Source organism: Eretmochelys imbricata, chromosome 5, assembly GCF_965152235.1.
Source record: "Eretmochelys imbricata isolate rEreImb1 chromosome 5, rEreImb1.hap1, whole genome shotgun sequence".
Taxonomy (NCBI): domain Eukaryota; kingdom Metazoa; phylum Chordata; order Testudines; family Cheloniidae; genus Eretmochelys; species Eretmochelys imbricata.
The window spans coordinates 102,717,393-102,733,997 of NC_135576.1; the positions used below are offsets into that span (position 1 = coordinate 102,717,393).

Sequence of the window (16,605 nt, forward strand, 5' to 3'; positions counted from 1 at the left end):
AGTTTAATATGTGGACAAGAAAGAGAACAGCCTCTGTGTGCTGAGGAAGCTATTTCCTTTGTAGTCATCAATAGGACGTTATCGTTTTTTGTGATGTAACATCTTTATGCTAGGGTTGGCTGGCCTGAGCTGAGTGGGAAGCTTCCCCAAGTGAGTATAACCAATCTCATCCTCACCTGCAGAATCTAAGCTTTCGTTGTGAAAAGCAAACCCCCAAACTCCTTGATCCCAGCCTTTACAGCTGTGAAGAAAACCTTAAGACGTTAACCAAAGGTCACTGTTGTGGCAAGGACAGTTGCTGCTGTTACACTGTCGGGCCCACTCATTCTGCCTCAGGTGAGCTGCAGAGCAAGTGGGTCGGAGGAGTAGCTGCAACAGTCCCTGCTAATTCCTCCTGCTCTCTACACTGGGCTGGTGAACAAGGAGAATGAAGATTGTTTGCTCGTCTGGTTCACCTCTCCTGGGCCAGGCTTGTTCCCTCCCTGCCCCTTGCTATCTTCACATTGGTTGGCCCAGGAGCATTCCTGCTCTTGATACCTTTCAGTTGCCTTCCATGGCTGACTCCAGCTGCAGCCTCTTGCTGAGCTCTAGCTGTTTTTTCCCTTGGCCTAGAAACGGGAGCAGCAGATGCCTGACTTCTTATCCCCCTCCAAGGAAGCGCCAAAGAGCTCACCCTATCCAATAAGTTTCCCTAAGCAAGGGGAGAAGGGGTACAGTAGAAACCCCTCCTCCTGCCAGGGAAGGTGCTACTGGTGGTGCAGATGGGAGGAGAGGTGAAACTTCCATAAGTGGAGGACTTGTGGAAAGACTCCCCTGGGCTGTGGGTCTGGCCCATAGTGCCTTGGATGCAAAAGCATCTTTCTGACTGTGCGTGCACACATACCCATTGGGGTGAAACAAACTGTTGTTTAGCAGCAGGCAGCAACACCGTGTAACCGTTGGCAGGAAGTGGAAGATACTGAAGCCAATTGAACTGCAGGGAAAATGTTCCAGACTGGATGGATGCTGAACCGAGATATTGACGCCCCCACTGTTGCAAGTGACATGACTTCAGTGACTGAGAGTTTTACTTCAGTTGCCAGAAAGACAGCATCCCTAGCTGCAGCATGCACCTAACACCATGCTGGAGTATTCACAGAGAAGAGACTGGGATGGCAGAATTTCCCTGCCCACCTCCTCTCCTGGGTCACCCAGGCCATGCTCTACAATACTCTAGATTTTTCATGGTGGTCTGACCAGGCCTGCCCCTTATCTTGTGAGATTTACCAAACTCACATCCAGAGTTGGTGTAGCTACAGACCACTCAAAATACCCCTATGCCTATGGGCAACTTTTCTCTTTATGAAGTGGAGGAGATGGCATCTCACCAATATAACATGCAAACAAGGGGAAAACAGATTGGGATTATCATGACATACTGCAAATGTATCGTGGCTGCAGTAATCTGATTTTAAAATATATGCCCGTAACAGTTCCTTAACCTCATCTTGGCTCTTGAGTGCTAACATTATAAGATTTGGGTTCCAGGACTTTATAATTGAAATGTTGTTCACACTGGCATGAAGTTGATTATACAGGGTTCTAGCTGGGGAGCAATTAAAAAGCAAACTCTCCAATAATCTGTTTAAATTCAACAGCTGTTTGTAATCCCGTCTTAAAAACATGAAAACAAAATTTTTCCCTGCTGACTTTTTGTCCTTTTCTGTTTTCTAAATCCTGTTTTCCTGTGTTTCTATTACTGCAGGAGCCAATCTGAGACTCTGCCAACATGCCAGCATTATCTGTGTTAACAGGGATAGGCGCTGTGTTGAGGAGAGTTTTAACTAATGGCTATCTAGGAGAAGGAGGATCACCTATTGTTAGAGTTCATTTTGGTTGTCATCTCATTAAAATGGTTTTTTAAATGTTTCTTGGCAAGTGAATAGCTTTTTAAAATGATTTTGTTTTCTTAATACAATAAAAAGAAAAACAAGGATACATTTGGTCACAAACGCTAACCTTTATAAGTGTAACCACTGGACAGAGATATTAATTCTGGCAGCATTTTTGTAATGCAGTCCTGAGTTTTGTTATGGCTGCCAAACCTTGGTAGAGTTTGACAGTATATTGTGGTTTACAACTGAGGCTCTGGAGGAGGGATGGTTGTGTGATTAAGGCACTAGACAGGGATTTAGAAGATCTGAGTTCAACTCTCAGCTTTGCTCAGACTTGTGTGACCTTGGGCAAAACCCTTAATCTGTCTGTATCATGGGAATAATAGTCCTTCTTTGGACCCCATCACTTGTCTTTTCTATTTAGATTGTAAACTCTTTGGGAGAAGGACAGTCTATATTATATGTCTGTACCGTGCCCAGTACAATCCTGATCTTGTTTGGGAACTACAGTGTTACAATGTCTTGCAGTTGTTGAAGACAAACTTGGACTTTAAGCTGGTCTGGTCCCATGGTATGGTCATAACATGCTTTCCCCATAGATACCTCCTCCAGGAGTATTTTGAACCCAGTGGATTGCAAAAGGGGATTTCCTAACTTGCACAGTAGGACTGTTTTTTACCAGAACTAGAACACTTTCTTAAAAGAGAGAGAGAGAAGCATTGTGTAACTCTGATAACTTGTCAGGATTTCAAGAGGACTTTCAAAACTTTAGGCACCCGTGTGTGTATAAATAAACAAAATTATGCTAAAAGAATCATATTTGATTATCTGTATCATGATGTTCATGCACAAGGGGGCTGAATTAAGGGTGCACAGGCAACCTTAATTATGTAATTTCCTAACTTTAGTCCTCGACTCTGCAAGTCTAATATTCTTTTATTATAGTTTTTCATGTGTAACGTCCCAGGTTTTTAAAAAACAAAACTCAAAAACAAATTCCATCTTGTGGCATCGTATCAACACCCACATTGCTCAGAAATAGGATTTGAACCTTTAGATCCACATTGAAAATGTCTGCCATTTGAGCTAGCAGAATAACTGATAGCAAAAGTAGGTTGCAGTCATCTATGTGGGCCAGCTACTAGCTGGAGATGGGGTGGGTGCTTTTTTGCTAGTGGATTTCACAGATATTTGCTCTCAGCCAAGGAATGGTAAGACTCTGGAATCTTGGGTTCCATTGCAGATTCTGGAGCGGAGTGGGTTCTAGTGGTCACAGACCACCTGGCCTATATCTAGTCTTGTCTCTTCCAATCCCAATGTCACTCTCTTTACCCAGACAGTCCCACTTTCCCTGTGGGAGCTTCCTGTCTGAATTCCAGTCTTCCCTCATCCATCTCTGGTCATTCTCTCTGCTGCTCTCCCAGGTCTGGCTCTTGTCCTCTCTCATTCCATTCAGGTAGCTTCCTCAGTGCTGCCTGGGCACCAGCAGGAGGAGCTTTGAGAGTGAAGAACAGATGGTCTCCCTGCTCTCAGTTCTGGTGCCCAGTGCCACAGCTACCCATAGCAGCCAAGAGCAGCAGTTGCAGGGAAGGTCCTGCTCAGCCCTCGACTTGGAGCATGCCCAGTGCAGACGGACTGTTCAGAGGACTATCAGACTCTCAAGTCTCTACTGAACATATCCAAACTGAAACTATTCCCAGGCTCACAACTTGGCCAAATTTGGGGGGTGTTTTCCCACAGAACCAGCAAAAGGAGCATCCCTGGCACCAGGATGAGCTCCCTGTCATCCTCCCCCGCCTTATTTCAAGTCCCTGCTCCAAAGTCTGGAGGTACTAGGGTGTCTCAAAGAAATGGTTGTAAGAATTTAACATGGACAAAACCTGTTTTTCTTTAACCTCGTTCTGAAAAGCAGCTGCATTGTTTTTGCTGCAACTTTCAAACAATTGAAAGTGCACACATCCAGTGTGGGAAATTTCAGTCCAAACAGTTAAAGTTTGGGCAAAGTTATAAGCAACTGAAAACACGGTCTTATAATGAGAAGTTTCAGGCAACCTTAATAGTAGGTAGCACCATCAGCTGTGTCTATAATATGTACGTATTGTTTAGTCTGGAGGGCCCAGACTGAACCGTTAGACTGCTCATAATTGACTATCCTTTAAAACCCTTTACATGATTCTTTAACTTTCTTTGAACATAAATATTGCCTGTTTTATCTCATGGTAGTAAAGAGGCTGACTTTTTGTCCTTTACTGTAGGTGGATGTACTTAAGGCAACAGCTCTGCCCTTGCTGAAAAAATTTGGAATCGATGGTGAAGGTTTTGAACTAAAGGTAATAATTTTTAATTATTTCCATTTAGCGTTGTCTGAAATGACATTTTGCCCTGGTTCACACAGAGCTACGTGTTTCCTGCCCTCTTCTGTCTCTTCTGTACTCTCATCACTAGGTTTTATTAAATGTGTTATTAAAAATTCTTTGCCCTTCTTGTTGGCCTTTTAGGGTAGGGGAGAAATGCCAAGATTATTGAGTGGGAGAGGTTGGAAGATGGCAAGAATAGTCATTCTCCTTCCTCTCCAGGTTCTCCTGCCTCTCCCAAAAAAGGTTGGCATCATTTCCTTCTCTTCAGTCCTTTCAGTTTCCATCTTCCTTTGCTTACACTTCCCACCCCTAGGTACTGTTAGTGGGATCGTCTCTCTCTTCCCCCATCCCTTACCACTGGTTCAGCCAGACAGCCACTGAATCTACAATCTTATGCAAATTCAGGGCTGCCTCCAATTTGGGGAGGCTTCTCTCCCACAATCCACTAATAATTGTGCCTTTGGCACATCCCAAAATGTGGGTCTGAGCTGGGTCAGGGGTTGGATGTGGAGAAGAAATTGTGATCTCTCCAAACTTAACCTTATTTAAAAAAAAACAAAACAAAACCCTTCCTCACTGTTTCCTACCAGACAGGAGTTCCTAACTGTTGCCTGCCTTTTTTTTTTTTTTTTTAATACCTACTTAGTGTGCACACAGGTTAATTATTTGAAATATTTGCTGATTCTGACAAGCTGAAAGATCTGTATCCTTGTTGCTTTCCTTTTGGTTTATGAGGATGAGTTGGAGATTTGATTTAGTCCTTTGCGTGCTAAGCATTTGAGAATCTTCATGAAATTCCTTCAGCAGCAAGTCATTTTTCCAGTTTTTATTATCCCTTTGACTTAATCTTCAATGGAGATTTTTCAGTGGTAGGCATTGCCCATCCTAGTTTAAATTAGATAGAGAATGATCTTTACCTCTTGGTGTAAATTAGCTCTAGCATTGCCTTTCCTGTATTCATGTGACACTGGCCTCTATTGTTACTGTTCTAGTATAAGTGGAATAAAAGTCATCCGTTTGAATTTGTAGATGTAGTCTTTCATTTGTTTGCTAACCTGTTTTCTCCTTTTTTACTGTGGTGTCCAGATAACGAGAAGAGGAATGCCCCCCAAAGGAGGTGGGGAGGTGATATTTGCCTGTCCAGTTAGGAAAGTCTTGCGACCCATTCAGTTCACAGACCCTGGCAAAATCAAACGGATCAGAGGAACAGCGTATCTTTTTTTTTTTCCCCCCCTATGTGTTTCTTTTCATTAACCGTCTGCGGATAGCAATTTATCATGTGGTTCAGTGTACACCAGAGTAATATAGATACGTATTGTGGTGCTTATCACACAGGTTATTGGATTGCAGCATAACAGTATGAAGTCCTTATCCAAAACACAACAGGAAACAAGTAAATAAAAAAAATGAAAAACAGATGAAGGTTTTTTTTTTTTTTTTTGCTTGTTTTGTTTTTTTACCAGAAATGCTTAAGTAGCAAGGAAAATAGAAATGCTTTCCTATCACTTACTCCTGCTTCAGTGTGGAGGCCTGGACTAGATGATTTCTCAAGGTCCCTTCCAGCTCTACATCTGTATGATTCTGTGTCATGTAGCAACACCAAAAAGAGAATCTCACTATTAGGTTGGTTTATTTTCTTTAAAACCTTGAGTTGATTTATTATAGGTTGACCTGTTAGGCTCCTTTCATTTAATAGTGATTATACTAAATGTATGTCCGGTGAGAGCCTAAATTTAAGCTCAGTTTGTACTGCACAGCCCACACATGCATTTATGCCTCTTCTGTGTTACTAGTATAATCTGTTAGCTCTTAGACCTCCAATAGTACAGTCAGGGACGGAAGTGGATGATGTGTAATGCAAGGAAAATGGAACACTATGGCAAAATACAAGCTCATACTGCACAAGCATATGGAACAGACCTTGATGTTTAGTGTGTTCTTTCCTCTTGTTTTTCACAGTGTATCTTCCTCAAACCTTCTGTTCCCATCGTATTAAGACAATAAGAAATTTACTCAATCAGAAGTGCAGTTATTCTCTTCCCTGTGGGGGAAACAGTGTTGGAGTTCAGCACCCATGAGCTCCTGCTCCCATTGAGCATTGTAAAAAGAAAAGGAGGACTTGTGGCATCTTAGAGACTAACCAATTTATTTGAGCATAAGCTTTCGTGAGCTACAGCTCACTTAATCGGATGCATACTGTGGAAAGTGTAGAAGATCTTTTTATATACACACAAAGCATGAAAAAATACCTCCTCCCACCCCACTCTCCTGCTGGTAATAGCTTATCTAAAGTGACCACTCTCCTTACAATGTGTATGATAATCAAGTTGGGCCATTTCCAGCACAAATCCAGGTTTTCTCACCCTCCCCCCCCACCCCACCCCCCCCACAAACCCACTCTCCAGTCGGAGAACACTTCAGTCTCTCTCGTCACGCGATTACAGACATGAACGTTGCTATATTACAACAAAAAACCTTCAAATCCAGACTCCAGCGAGAAACTGTTGAATTGGAATTCATTTGCAAATTGGATACAATTAATTTAGGCTTGAATAGAGACTGGGAGTGGCTAAGTCATTATGCAAGGTAACCTATTTCCCCTTGTTTTTTCCTACCCACCCTCCCTCAGATGTTCTTGTTAAACCCTGGATTTGTCCTGGAAATGGCCCACCTTGATTATCATACACATTGTAAGGAGAGTGGTCACTTTAGATAAGCTATTACCAGCAGGAGAGTGGGTGTGTGTGTGTGGGGGGAGGGTGGTGGTGAGAAAACCTGGATTTGTGCTGGAAATGGCCCAACATGATTATCATACACATTGTAAGGAGAGTGATCACTTTAGATAAGCTATTACCAGCAGGAGAGTGGGGTGGGAGGAGGTATTTTTTCATGCTTTGTGTGTATATAAAAAGAGATTCTACACTTTCCACAATATGCATCCGATGAAGTGAGCTGTAGCTCACGAAAGCTTATGCTCAAATAAATTGGTTAGTCTCTAAGGTGCCACAAGTACTCCTTTTCTTTTTGCGAATACAGACTAACACGGCTGTTACTCTGAAACCTGTCATTGAGCATTGTGTAACTTGTAGTTCAATTTGTAATTATAAACTTAAAAAAAAAAAAAAGTCCCAAGCAATCCAGTTTCCATCAGCCTGAAGGGAAAGCTGGAGCAGAGCCTGGTTTCCTGCCAGAGGCATTGACTTACAGTGCATTCACCTTTTACTTGTGGCACTTTCTCATTATCTCCCTTGTGATATGCATGAGAATGGATCACTCTGTCCAGAATCTCAGATTTTAGTGTTGGGATTAGTACATTGTCACCAGACTAAAAGAGTCTGTTGATTCAGTCATATACTGTAAGATCAACAAGGATGCAGCTAGGTGTTTGATTGCATTCCACTCTTTGTCACAGTCTTTCCAGAACTGTGACTTGAATGAAGAGAACAGCTTCTGCATGCCTCTCTCGCTTCCACCCTGTATATTTATATGTTGTTTTGTCAATTCACACACAGATACGTGGTCATAATCTTAACATCCCCTTTTCCTTTCTTGCCCATGTTTCAATGCACCATCACAGGTCAACTATGCTGGAATTGGCCCTCCCCTTTTTAAATATGGCCTTTCTTTTTTTGTTTCCCTGAGCTTGCTCACTCTTATCAGACTCAGTGGCATTGTGTTGCCTCTGGCAAGCCAGATGAAAAGCAATATCGTGTAGTGAGTAGCTGTTTCTCAGGCATTTTGCTTTCTATCCGTCAGGAAGAGCATGAATATTCTGGGCTTTTGAACATGGGTTTCTCCCCAACACACAGTGGGGCAATATTGCTGCCTTGAAACTATGGATAGAGCAACAATTGTTACTGCTTCTAATTGAAAAATCTGAAGTATTTTAAAAAGTGTGGAAGGAGGCCATTGGAGATAAACCCCACTTCCACAGCTAGGGATCATTTTGGAGAGAGGATGTCTTTGTTTAAAGATTTGGTACCCCGCTTCTTCTGCAAAGGTGAGAGAGATCTGAAACCCTCTCCTCTACAGGAGGTCCTCCAGCAAAGCTCAGGAAGACCAGAGTTCATATTGTTGATATTTCTGAGACACAGAAACAAGAAGAACCCCACTCGCTCCACCAGTCCTTTAAAAGGGTAGGACAAAACCACAACCATTCAGGCCTGCACACACACACAAAGCAAAAGGTAATGCAGCCCTTTTAAAAAAATATTCTTTGAAGGTCATCTTTTAAGACAGGAGTTTGCTTAGTTATATAGTGTGGTCTTTTGTACAGGCTTCACTGTCCAAATCAGAATGATAAAAAGATGTGTAGAAAATAATAAGAATGCATGCAGCTATAGAAAAGTATAAATTCAGGTTGAAAGATGGGCTGGCATTCATGAATGGACAGATTGCAAAATGAAATATCCCAAAGAATGTATTGAAACCTCTTTGTGCACTACCCATCTTTCTGGTTTAAAGTACCTCCCTATCATAATAAATTCCTTGACTTCATAACATATAGGTATTCTGTCAGAGTGTCGCCACAGATAGCAAACAGAATCGTGGATTCAGCAAGAAGCATCCTAAATAAGTTTATACCAGATATTTATATCTACACAGATCACATGAAGGGGACCAGTTCTGGAAAGTAAGTATCAAGGATTCCAAGGAATCTAACATAAAATCATACTAATGTTTTTTTTTAAGTTTGATATTTTGGACTAAAGTATGCGATCAAGTTTGATAGTGCATTTAATCTTCAGGACCTGGTCATCTGTTCTGCTGTTTAATGAATGAGTCTTTACAAGAAAAATGAAATACTTGATTGTGCATGTCCTCAAAATATTGTGTCTAGATTTATGTAGTGTGCTTCTTAACTATGCAACTTAACATTACAGTACATCCGCTGAAGGTAACATTTCCTTGAGTGTTTTCTTCAGTGTTTAATTGTTTTAGTCTAGCACTGCGTATAAGTTGCGGCAAAAGTTCAGTGAGTGGAGTAGGTATGGTGTGAAGGCTCCGATTCGAACCTGATTATAGCCTTCTTATTGGAAATGGTGCTACCTGCAGGGTGAGACCAAACAATTTAAATATAGCAAAACTCATTACTGACCTATATGTGGTAACTTTTTTCCCCCCACACATTTCAGTCGTGAAGTCTGATGCCTAGGTCAGTGTTAGGCTTCCAACTGAATGAGTGAGAGCATTAGTAAAAGTCATTATACTAATACATGTTATTGATCTGGTTCATTAGCAAAATGTGAAAGTGAAGCAAGGTGGAGATATTGTAGTTCTGACATAGTATGATAAACTGAGGGACTGTTTTGTTAAGACTTACCAAATTCCAGTAACTTGTCATTTGTGGGTGAAGGAAACCTTGAATAACTGTCTCTAGCCTTTCCAGTTTCTAATATGCACAACACCCTGAACAAACACTGTTCCAGTCATTTTGTCTTTCACTTGCTTAAACAATGCACTCTTTTTTTTTTTGCTTGTTTTTTTGTTTTTTGTTGGTGGGGAAAGGGAAGTGCTGTAATTGGAAGACAAAGGAATAAAAGGGTATTGTGCATGGTTATGTGGTGGCATGAATGATCACCTGCAAAACTGTTTGTTTCTCCAAAAGATTTAAAAGGCCAATGTGTTGTAAATATTGTGAAGGACACTTGAAATTTTGTTTTAGTGCTGATGCCTATAGTACATCATGAAGACTGTGCCATGTTCTTGTATGCATGCCCAGGAGCCGTGCTGAAGTCTAAGGGAGCCCTGTGCATGTATCCAAGGGCACAACGTGGCCCTCATACCTGTTCTTTAGTATGGATTTGTAGCTGGTAAAATAGCATCATCACAATAATATACTTAATACCATAGTCAGTGTGCCCTGCATGCATCTCTTCCTTAACCACCAGGTCTGTCTTGTAGTGGCTCCCTTTGTCTCTTTTGCCTACTTTCTTGCCAGAGCTTGCATTCTTAGAACTGCTTCCCATTTAATGTTTGCTAAGTACCTTCCCACTCCACCTCAGAAAACTCTGTCCAGCTCCATGAGCCCACAATTTGCTCTCTTCTGTGATTTCTCTCTGAGTCTTCTATTGCAAGTGCTTTTGGGCCCAGAGTCTGACAAGTTGTGGGTAGGAAGGGTGGCTTAGTGGATGGGGCATTGGGTTGGAACTTAAGAGAAGTGGGCTCTGCTTCAGCTCAGCCACAAGACACCCTGTGTGATGATCTTGGGCAAGTCATTTAATCCATTCTGTGCCTCAGTTCCCCACCTGTAGAATGAGGGTAATACTTCCCTAGTTCATAAGTGTGTTGAGGATAAAATCCATAAATGGTTTTGAAGCACTTAGATATTGTGGTGATGAGGGCCATATAAGTGCCTAGCATTCTGGGTGCATTTTACCTCCCGTTTGACACCTTGTACATGTAAACTACATGTAAATCAAATACTTTGTGTTGGATTTTCAGAAATGTTGAATATCCACAACTTCAGTCATAGCCGTTGGGAACTGCCAAGGGCTCAGCAGCTGAAAAATGAAGTCCTTTGTACTTACGGTGCCTTTGAGTCAGAACAGCTCAAAGCGCTTTATGTTAGATTATGGATAAAAATTCAGAAGCATCTAACAAGGTGCTTCTAATGAGTTAGGCTGCTAAGTCACCTCTGAAAATGGAATATAAGTGATTTGGAAAGTGTTACCCTGTAGCTGGTTATGTTTGCAAGTCTAAAAATCTGCACAGAATTGTTGTTGACTGTAAGCTACTTTATATGAAATGAGTGCTTGTTTCAGACCGTTTCTTAGAAACTATCTTCTTTTCTGTCATTTCACCACACTTCACCTAACACTCCTGGAGACTAAGTATTGTGGCTCAAGGTTATTAACAGTAAGCCAAGGTTATGAACCCTTTCACTTCTGGGGCATGATTTTACCTGACAGCCAAGTGGTAAAAAGAAGTGAACTGAGACAAACTCCTTTTAGACATGTCTGCATTGTAAAATACTATGGCATTTGGCACCTGGCTTGGCAGCCTTTGCAGAGATGGACTAAGGACTTAATGGACCTGGAGACTGAACTCCCCTCATTCTTACAATTGGTTCCTTGGTCTTGGTTGGCACAAATTAGCAAGGTAGCATGTGGAAGCCTGCCCTGTCATTTCCAGCATTGTCCTTGTCTTGTGGATAAATAGGATTAGCAATGACTAATCAAGCACATGTGCACCATCCTGGATTTTGACTTCCAAGTAAAAAGGATTGCAGAGTCCCTTCCTCTATGCCAGCATCTTCAGGAAATCTATCATTTTAGCATCTTTCACAACCCCTAAAGCACCTCTGAAAAGGGGAGCGAGAAATTCTGAGTTGTATTTCTCTCTTTATATGTCTGGGGACTTGCACCAGAAAGTTCATCAGTGCAAATGGTAGCAGATGCCCTTTGCAACTGCAGGTGGAATTAGATCTTCATTTGTGTGAGCCAAATCCATTGTCACCATGTGTAGGTTTTGCTGATTTGTGAAAGCGAGAGAGCATGTTTACTAACAGAGCATTGTCGTGGTTGCTAGCCACCAAGAAATGACGTCCTTTGGCATTGTTCCCATCTTACTTTCCAGATGCTCTTTCTGTCTCTGTTCCAAGTAGGAGGGCAAGAAGAAAGGACATGTCTTAATATACTTCCCACATTGCTCTGCAAACACAGGCGGTTAGATACGAGTGGGATCCCTGCTGTTCCTTGTGCATTCCACACACTCTTGAAAACTCCGTTTTTGAGAGGATCTAGGTGAAGCTGTTCTGCAGCAAGTAAGCTGCCATAGAAAGAAATGGACCTTCTCCATTTGACTGGGTGGAGAGAATTAGGAGCAGAGTGTCATGCTGCATAAGCCCCGTAACTAGCAACAACCAGAGAATGTATTTGTGCAGCTTCAGTGTCTAGCACTTCCTTTGTAGTTGTAATGAGCTTTATTCAACTGGCCAAGAGGTGCATCGGTTTAACTCTACATGGCCTGCTGCTGGGGCATGTGATGTGTGGGGTTGTGGGTGGGGAGAAAGCAATATAAGTGCTTTCTGCTGGGGTGGGAGGGGCTGGTGTGGAGAAGCTGCAGTAGTGGTTCAGCAGCAGTGCATGGTTGAATGGGGCTGACTTTACTGCTTTGCACGGGTCAGCATGAGCTGGCAGCACCTCATTGTGCTCTTTAGGGACCTGTCCTCTTGTGCTATGGCCGCCTGAATCCTCCACGAGTTCTTGAGGAAACCGCACCTTGTCCTTCTCAATTGAAGGGATTACTAGAGTGATGCAGGGTCTCTGACAGGAAGGAGTAAATGAAGGGTCCTGTCAAAGAACAGTCCCCTCACACCCAGCGGGGAAAAAGAGGAGTGAGTGAGGTGAAATGGGGGCAAAGGAGGTGTGTCAAAAATCCAGAGTGTAAAATGTAGAGGTCATGGGGAGCAAATGAGAAGTGGAAGCATGGATTACTTAACTTGTAGGAGGAATTTGAGTTTCCTAATTGACTCCTGTAGTTGAAGGAAATTCGAACATAATCTCTCTCCCTTCCCTCACACCCCAGACAGACAATTAAAACTGAACTCCCATTCATACAGGAGAACCCTTTCCTCATTGACACTTTACCAGCCAGTCTCCATAAGGGGCCCTTTCTTGAGCAGAGATTGCCACTGAGAAATCGTGCCAGGTTGTGGCATAATTGTCTGCAGCCATTAGGATTGAATGGCATGTAATTTACTCAAACTGAATTGAGAAAAGATTAAACTGTTAGTCATTTGATTTGTCTTGTTGTATCCCTCCTTTGAGCGATCATTTACCTTTTTCAGTACCTCCCACCCTCAAGATCTTCTTTTGAGATAACAGTTAAAGCAAATGGCATTCATGGCAAAAGAGGCAGGCTTTAATTTTTGTGTCTCATATGTGAGATGCTGTAGCACAAGGTCTTTTTTGTGTCTGTGTTCATGAGCTTTCTCTCAGTCTTGTGACTAGTGAATTAGCAATTGGAGACTTGTAGCTTGTGAGTTCATCTTGCTTGTCATATGTGAGCCATTAGAAACTGAGAACAAGGCAAAAGTTCTAGTTTTCAAACCCTTAAAGTGATACAGAAAACTCTCTCCAAACTCTGAGCAGAACAAAAGCTATGATGTGCTGGTCAGCCTCAGAGAATGCTGCTTCATTTGTCACTCTGTGAACGCATATACTTCGGGATTCTTAGGAAGTTGCTATTGGTGATGTCAGGTAGCTGTGCATTCATGTACATCAGCATTTCTCAGCCTTTTCAGATTGGTGATCCCTTATTCAAAGACAAACATTTTCACAACCCTCTTAGTTTTATAGTAAATATATCAGTGACAGCAACGTATATAATTAGTTGTATGTGTGTTTCAAGTCATAGACAGAGAACACTTGACCTTCAAGGGGAAGGGTGTGCAAGGAGTGAGGGGTCGAGATTGTCTTTGCTTGAGGTTGCAATACAAATTTCAATGCCTCCTGACCCCCCAGATAGCCCTTCATGACACCTCTCCACCCCTGAAGTTGCAACCCACCAGGTGAGAAACACTGTTCTAGACAATGCACTTTTGGGTGAGTTTGCTGCTAGAATTCTCCATCGTGATGTATGGGGCATTTGTTGTAGATCATGCATATTCTTCTGAAACAATAACTTCTTCATTCTGAGCCCTGGAAGTTCTGGGTGCAAAATCCTCCTTAGTGCCATTTTTGTGAATGAACTACATGTTTTGACTGTCCTACAGCAGTCAAGGGTGCTTTCTTATCCCAGCAGAACTAGATCTTGTAAGGCATTCAGGAGCCATAATAAACCTCAGGGGCATTAGAAGCATTGAGGAGGTGCACAAGGTATGGTTCGGCTGCATAGCTCTCATGCTCTGTGTTCGGTATGGAGGCGTCCCTTGCTGTTAGGTCAGTAATAAAGAATTTAGATTTAGACCATTCTGATGAAAAGGCCTGAGTAGGGGAGAGGGAGTCCAGTGGCACTTGCCCTAGTTCATGTGTTGTATGAAAACTTACACACTTGAGGAGAGTTAAGTTAACTTTAGTTTAATAGCCAATTGCCAGTTTTTTTCTGAAGCTTAAAATGAGACAACTGTATGAATAAAAGACAAAGGGTATTGTCTGGACTTCTCATTAAACTGTGCTCAGCTATCTCTGGATTTCTGAGACACAGTGGGTGGGGTAATATCTTTTATTGGACCAACTTCTGCTGGTGATGGGGACAGGCTTTTGAGCCACACAGAGCTCTTCTTCAGGCTTTCTGGTAAGACAAACCTCATCTTCACACCTGTAGTAAAATAAGGTAGCATTGTATATTGGCATTATTCTGGGCTTTGTGGTAAGGCGATTCTTCCACAGAATAGGTGTTACGGAATTCTTCTAGAGAAGTGACGCTTTGACCTGTTGGCTTAAAGTGGAAACAATCAAGAAGAGCTGGTGAATAATACAGGAGTAAAGCATTAATTACTTGCATCTGGTGCCACATTTGTATTCTGATCTTGCCAAATGTAGAAGCATCCTTCCAAAGAGAGTTTGGCTCCTTAGGGAATGTTTGTTTTGTTTTTGATTTTAAATGAGGTGGAAGCAACAGTAATCAGAGAGATGAAATGAACATATAAAGACTGTTCATGTTAGGCTTGGGAATGGCAGAAATATAACTCCCATAATAGCAGGCAGCGTTTGGCTTGGTTTAATCCTGAAATGCTGTTAGAGTAACCAATTATTCAGTGCAAGTCAAGTAGCCTCCTAGCAGAGAGACTGTTGGAGACCTGTATGAGAAGGTTAGAATGAACTAGTTTCTTCCTTTTAGCTCTTCACATACTGTAATCAAATACACCTTTCAGTTCTGTCATTGTCTTTCAGGTCTCCAGGTTTTGGCCTGTCCCTTGTCGCAGAAACCACAAATGGCACTTTTCTGAGTGCTGAACTGGCATCTAATCCCCAGGGCCAGGGAACTGCTGTACTCCCAGAAGAACTCGGCCTGAACTGTGCAAAGCTGCTGCTTGAGGAGATTTACAGAGTAAGTAGCCAAAGTATTCTCTCTTTCGCTGTCCTGTGGATGTAGCTGGAGGAAAGGTAGTGTGCAAGGAGAATTGCTTTCATTTGAAGCATGTTTCTGTCACGTCTAGCCTTTTGTTGGGCTTCAAGTACCAGTTTACTGCTCTTTTAAAACCCAAATTGAGGGTTTTATTTTTCTAGAATAATAAGCTTAGTTAATATAGGAAGTATATTAAACTGCATTTAGACAGCCATTTTCTCCAAGATCCACAAGGTCCACCAGCAACGTTCTTCACACATTGATTAAGACAGTGACAATCACAGGTCACTTTGGCTGGATTCAAAGCAGGCAGCTCTATATCTGATTACCAACTATATGAATCAGCCACTGTCCCATGTTTATGTACACCAACATATACAAAGATGGTGTACATAAACATGGGACAGTGGCTGATTCAGGTAGTTGGTAATCAGATATAGAGCTGCCTGCTTTGAATCCAGCCAAAGAAGTGACCTGTGACTGTCTTAATCAATTGTGAAGAACGTTGTTGGTGGATCTTGTCCTCCTCATCCTGTGGTGGACACCATTAAAAGTAAATGACTTGCCACAATATTGACTATACTGTGAGATGTCCCATATTTAGAATGTGTACCACCCTGAGTCATTTGGAGGACACAACTTTCTGACTGCAGGGCCCCAAGTACTCTCCACCTCTGTCTATAAATAACTGGGCCATTTTCATTGGACTGGCTGTAAAAAGCTCTTTGTCTCTGTTATGTTGTCATGAGCAAATGTAATAATTCTTTTTATTAAGAGAATGAGATTGCTGCAGTGTCATTGCCCAGAAACAGAAAAGGAAAGTCTTTCAAGTGTGAAATGTTACCAGAGATACAAGAGAGTTGTAATGTGCATCCCAGCAGAACTACTACATGCTGTATTTGAAAATCCATCTGTATTTTGCTTTAAAAAAAATAAAATTGGTTGCTTAGCAGTTGTCGACTTGCCCAAAATAACCATAGTGATTAGGCCAAAGGATGACATCTGAGATGCTGCCTTACTGCACAAAATTGAAGTCATATCAGGCTCAGCAGAAAGCCTCCCTGGACTGCTTTGTGCGGGGATTCATGTTTTCCCTTCCTGTGCTCAGGGAACCTGTTTGAAAAAAGCCTAGGAAGCACTTCGTGTGATGCTTTTGAGACATAGCTATGCCAGACTGAAAGAGGACTTCAGGGCCATTGGGTTGGTGGCCTAGTGCATGTCTTCCAGCTGAGGGAGCAGCAGTGTCAGGGCTTCCTCTCTTCAGCTGGACTGGAGGCATTGGGCATCTAGCTCCCTCAGCCTCTTGGGCCCAAGATAATAGGAAGAAGATACAGCATGTATAATGTGTTTATAGTAGCCTC

The 16,605-nt window shown here is 42.2% G+C and overlaps 1 protein-coding gene across 1 annotated transcript in view; it reads left to right on the top strand.

Annotated features, from left to right (window-relative positions):
• The window catches only part of RCL1 (RNA terminal phosphate cyclase like 1), a 44,704-nt gene that overhangs the window by 11,190 nt on the left and 16,909 nt on the right, over positions 1-16,605 (top strand). The window contains exons 4-7 of the mRNA XM_077817632.1: positions 4,130-4,204; positions 5,318-5,442; positions 8,739-8,864; positions 15,070-15,226. Coding sequence (XP_077673758.1) covers positions 4,130-4,204; positions 5,318-5,442; positions 8,739-8,864; positions 15,070-15,226 — 483 coding nt within the window. The remainder of the gene's footprint in view (positions 1-4,129; positions 4,205-5,317; positions 5,443-8,738; positions 8,865-15,069; positions 15,227-16,605) is intronic.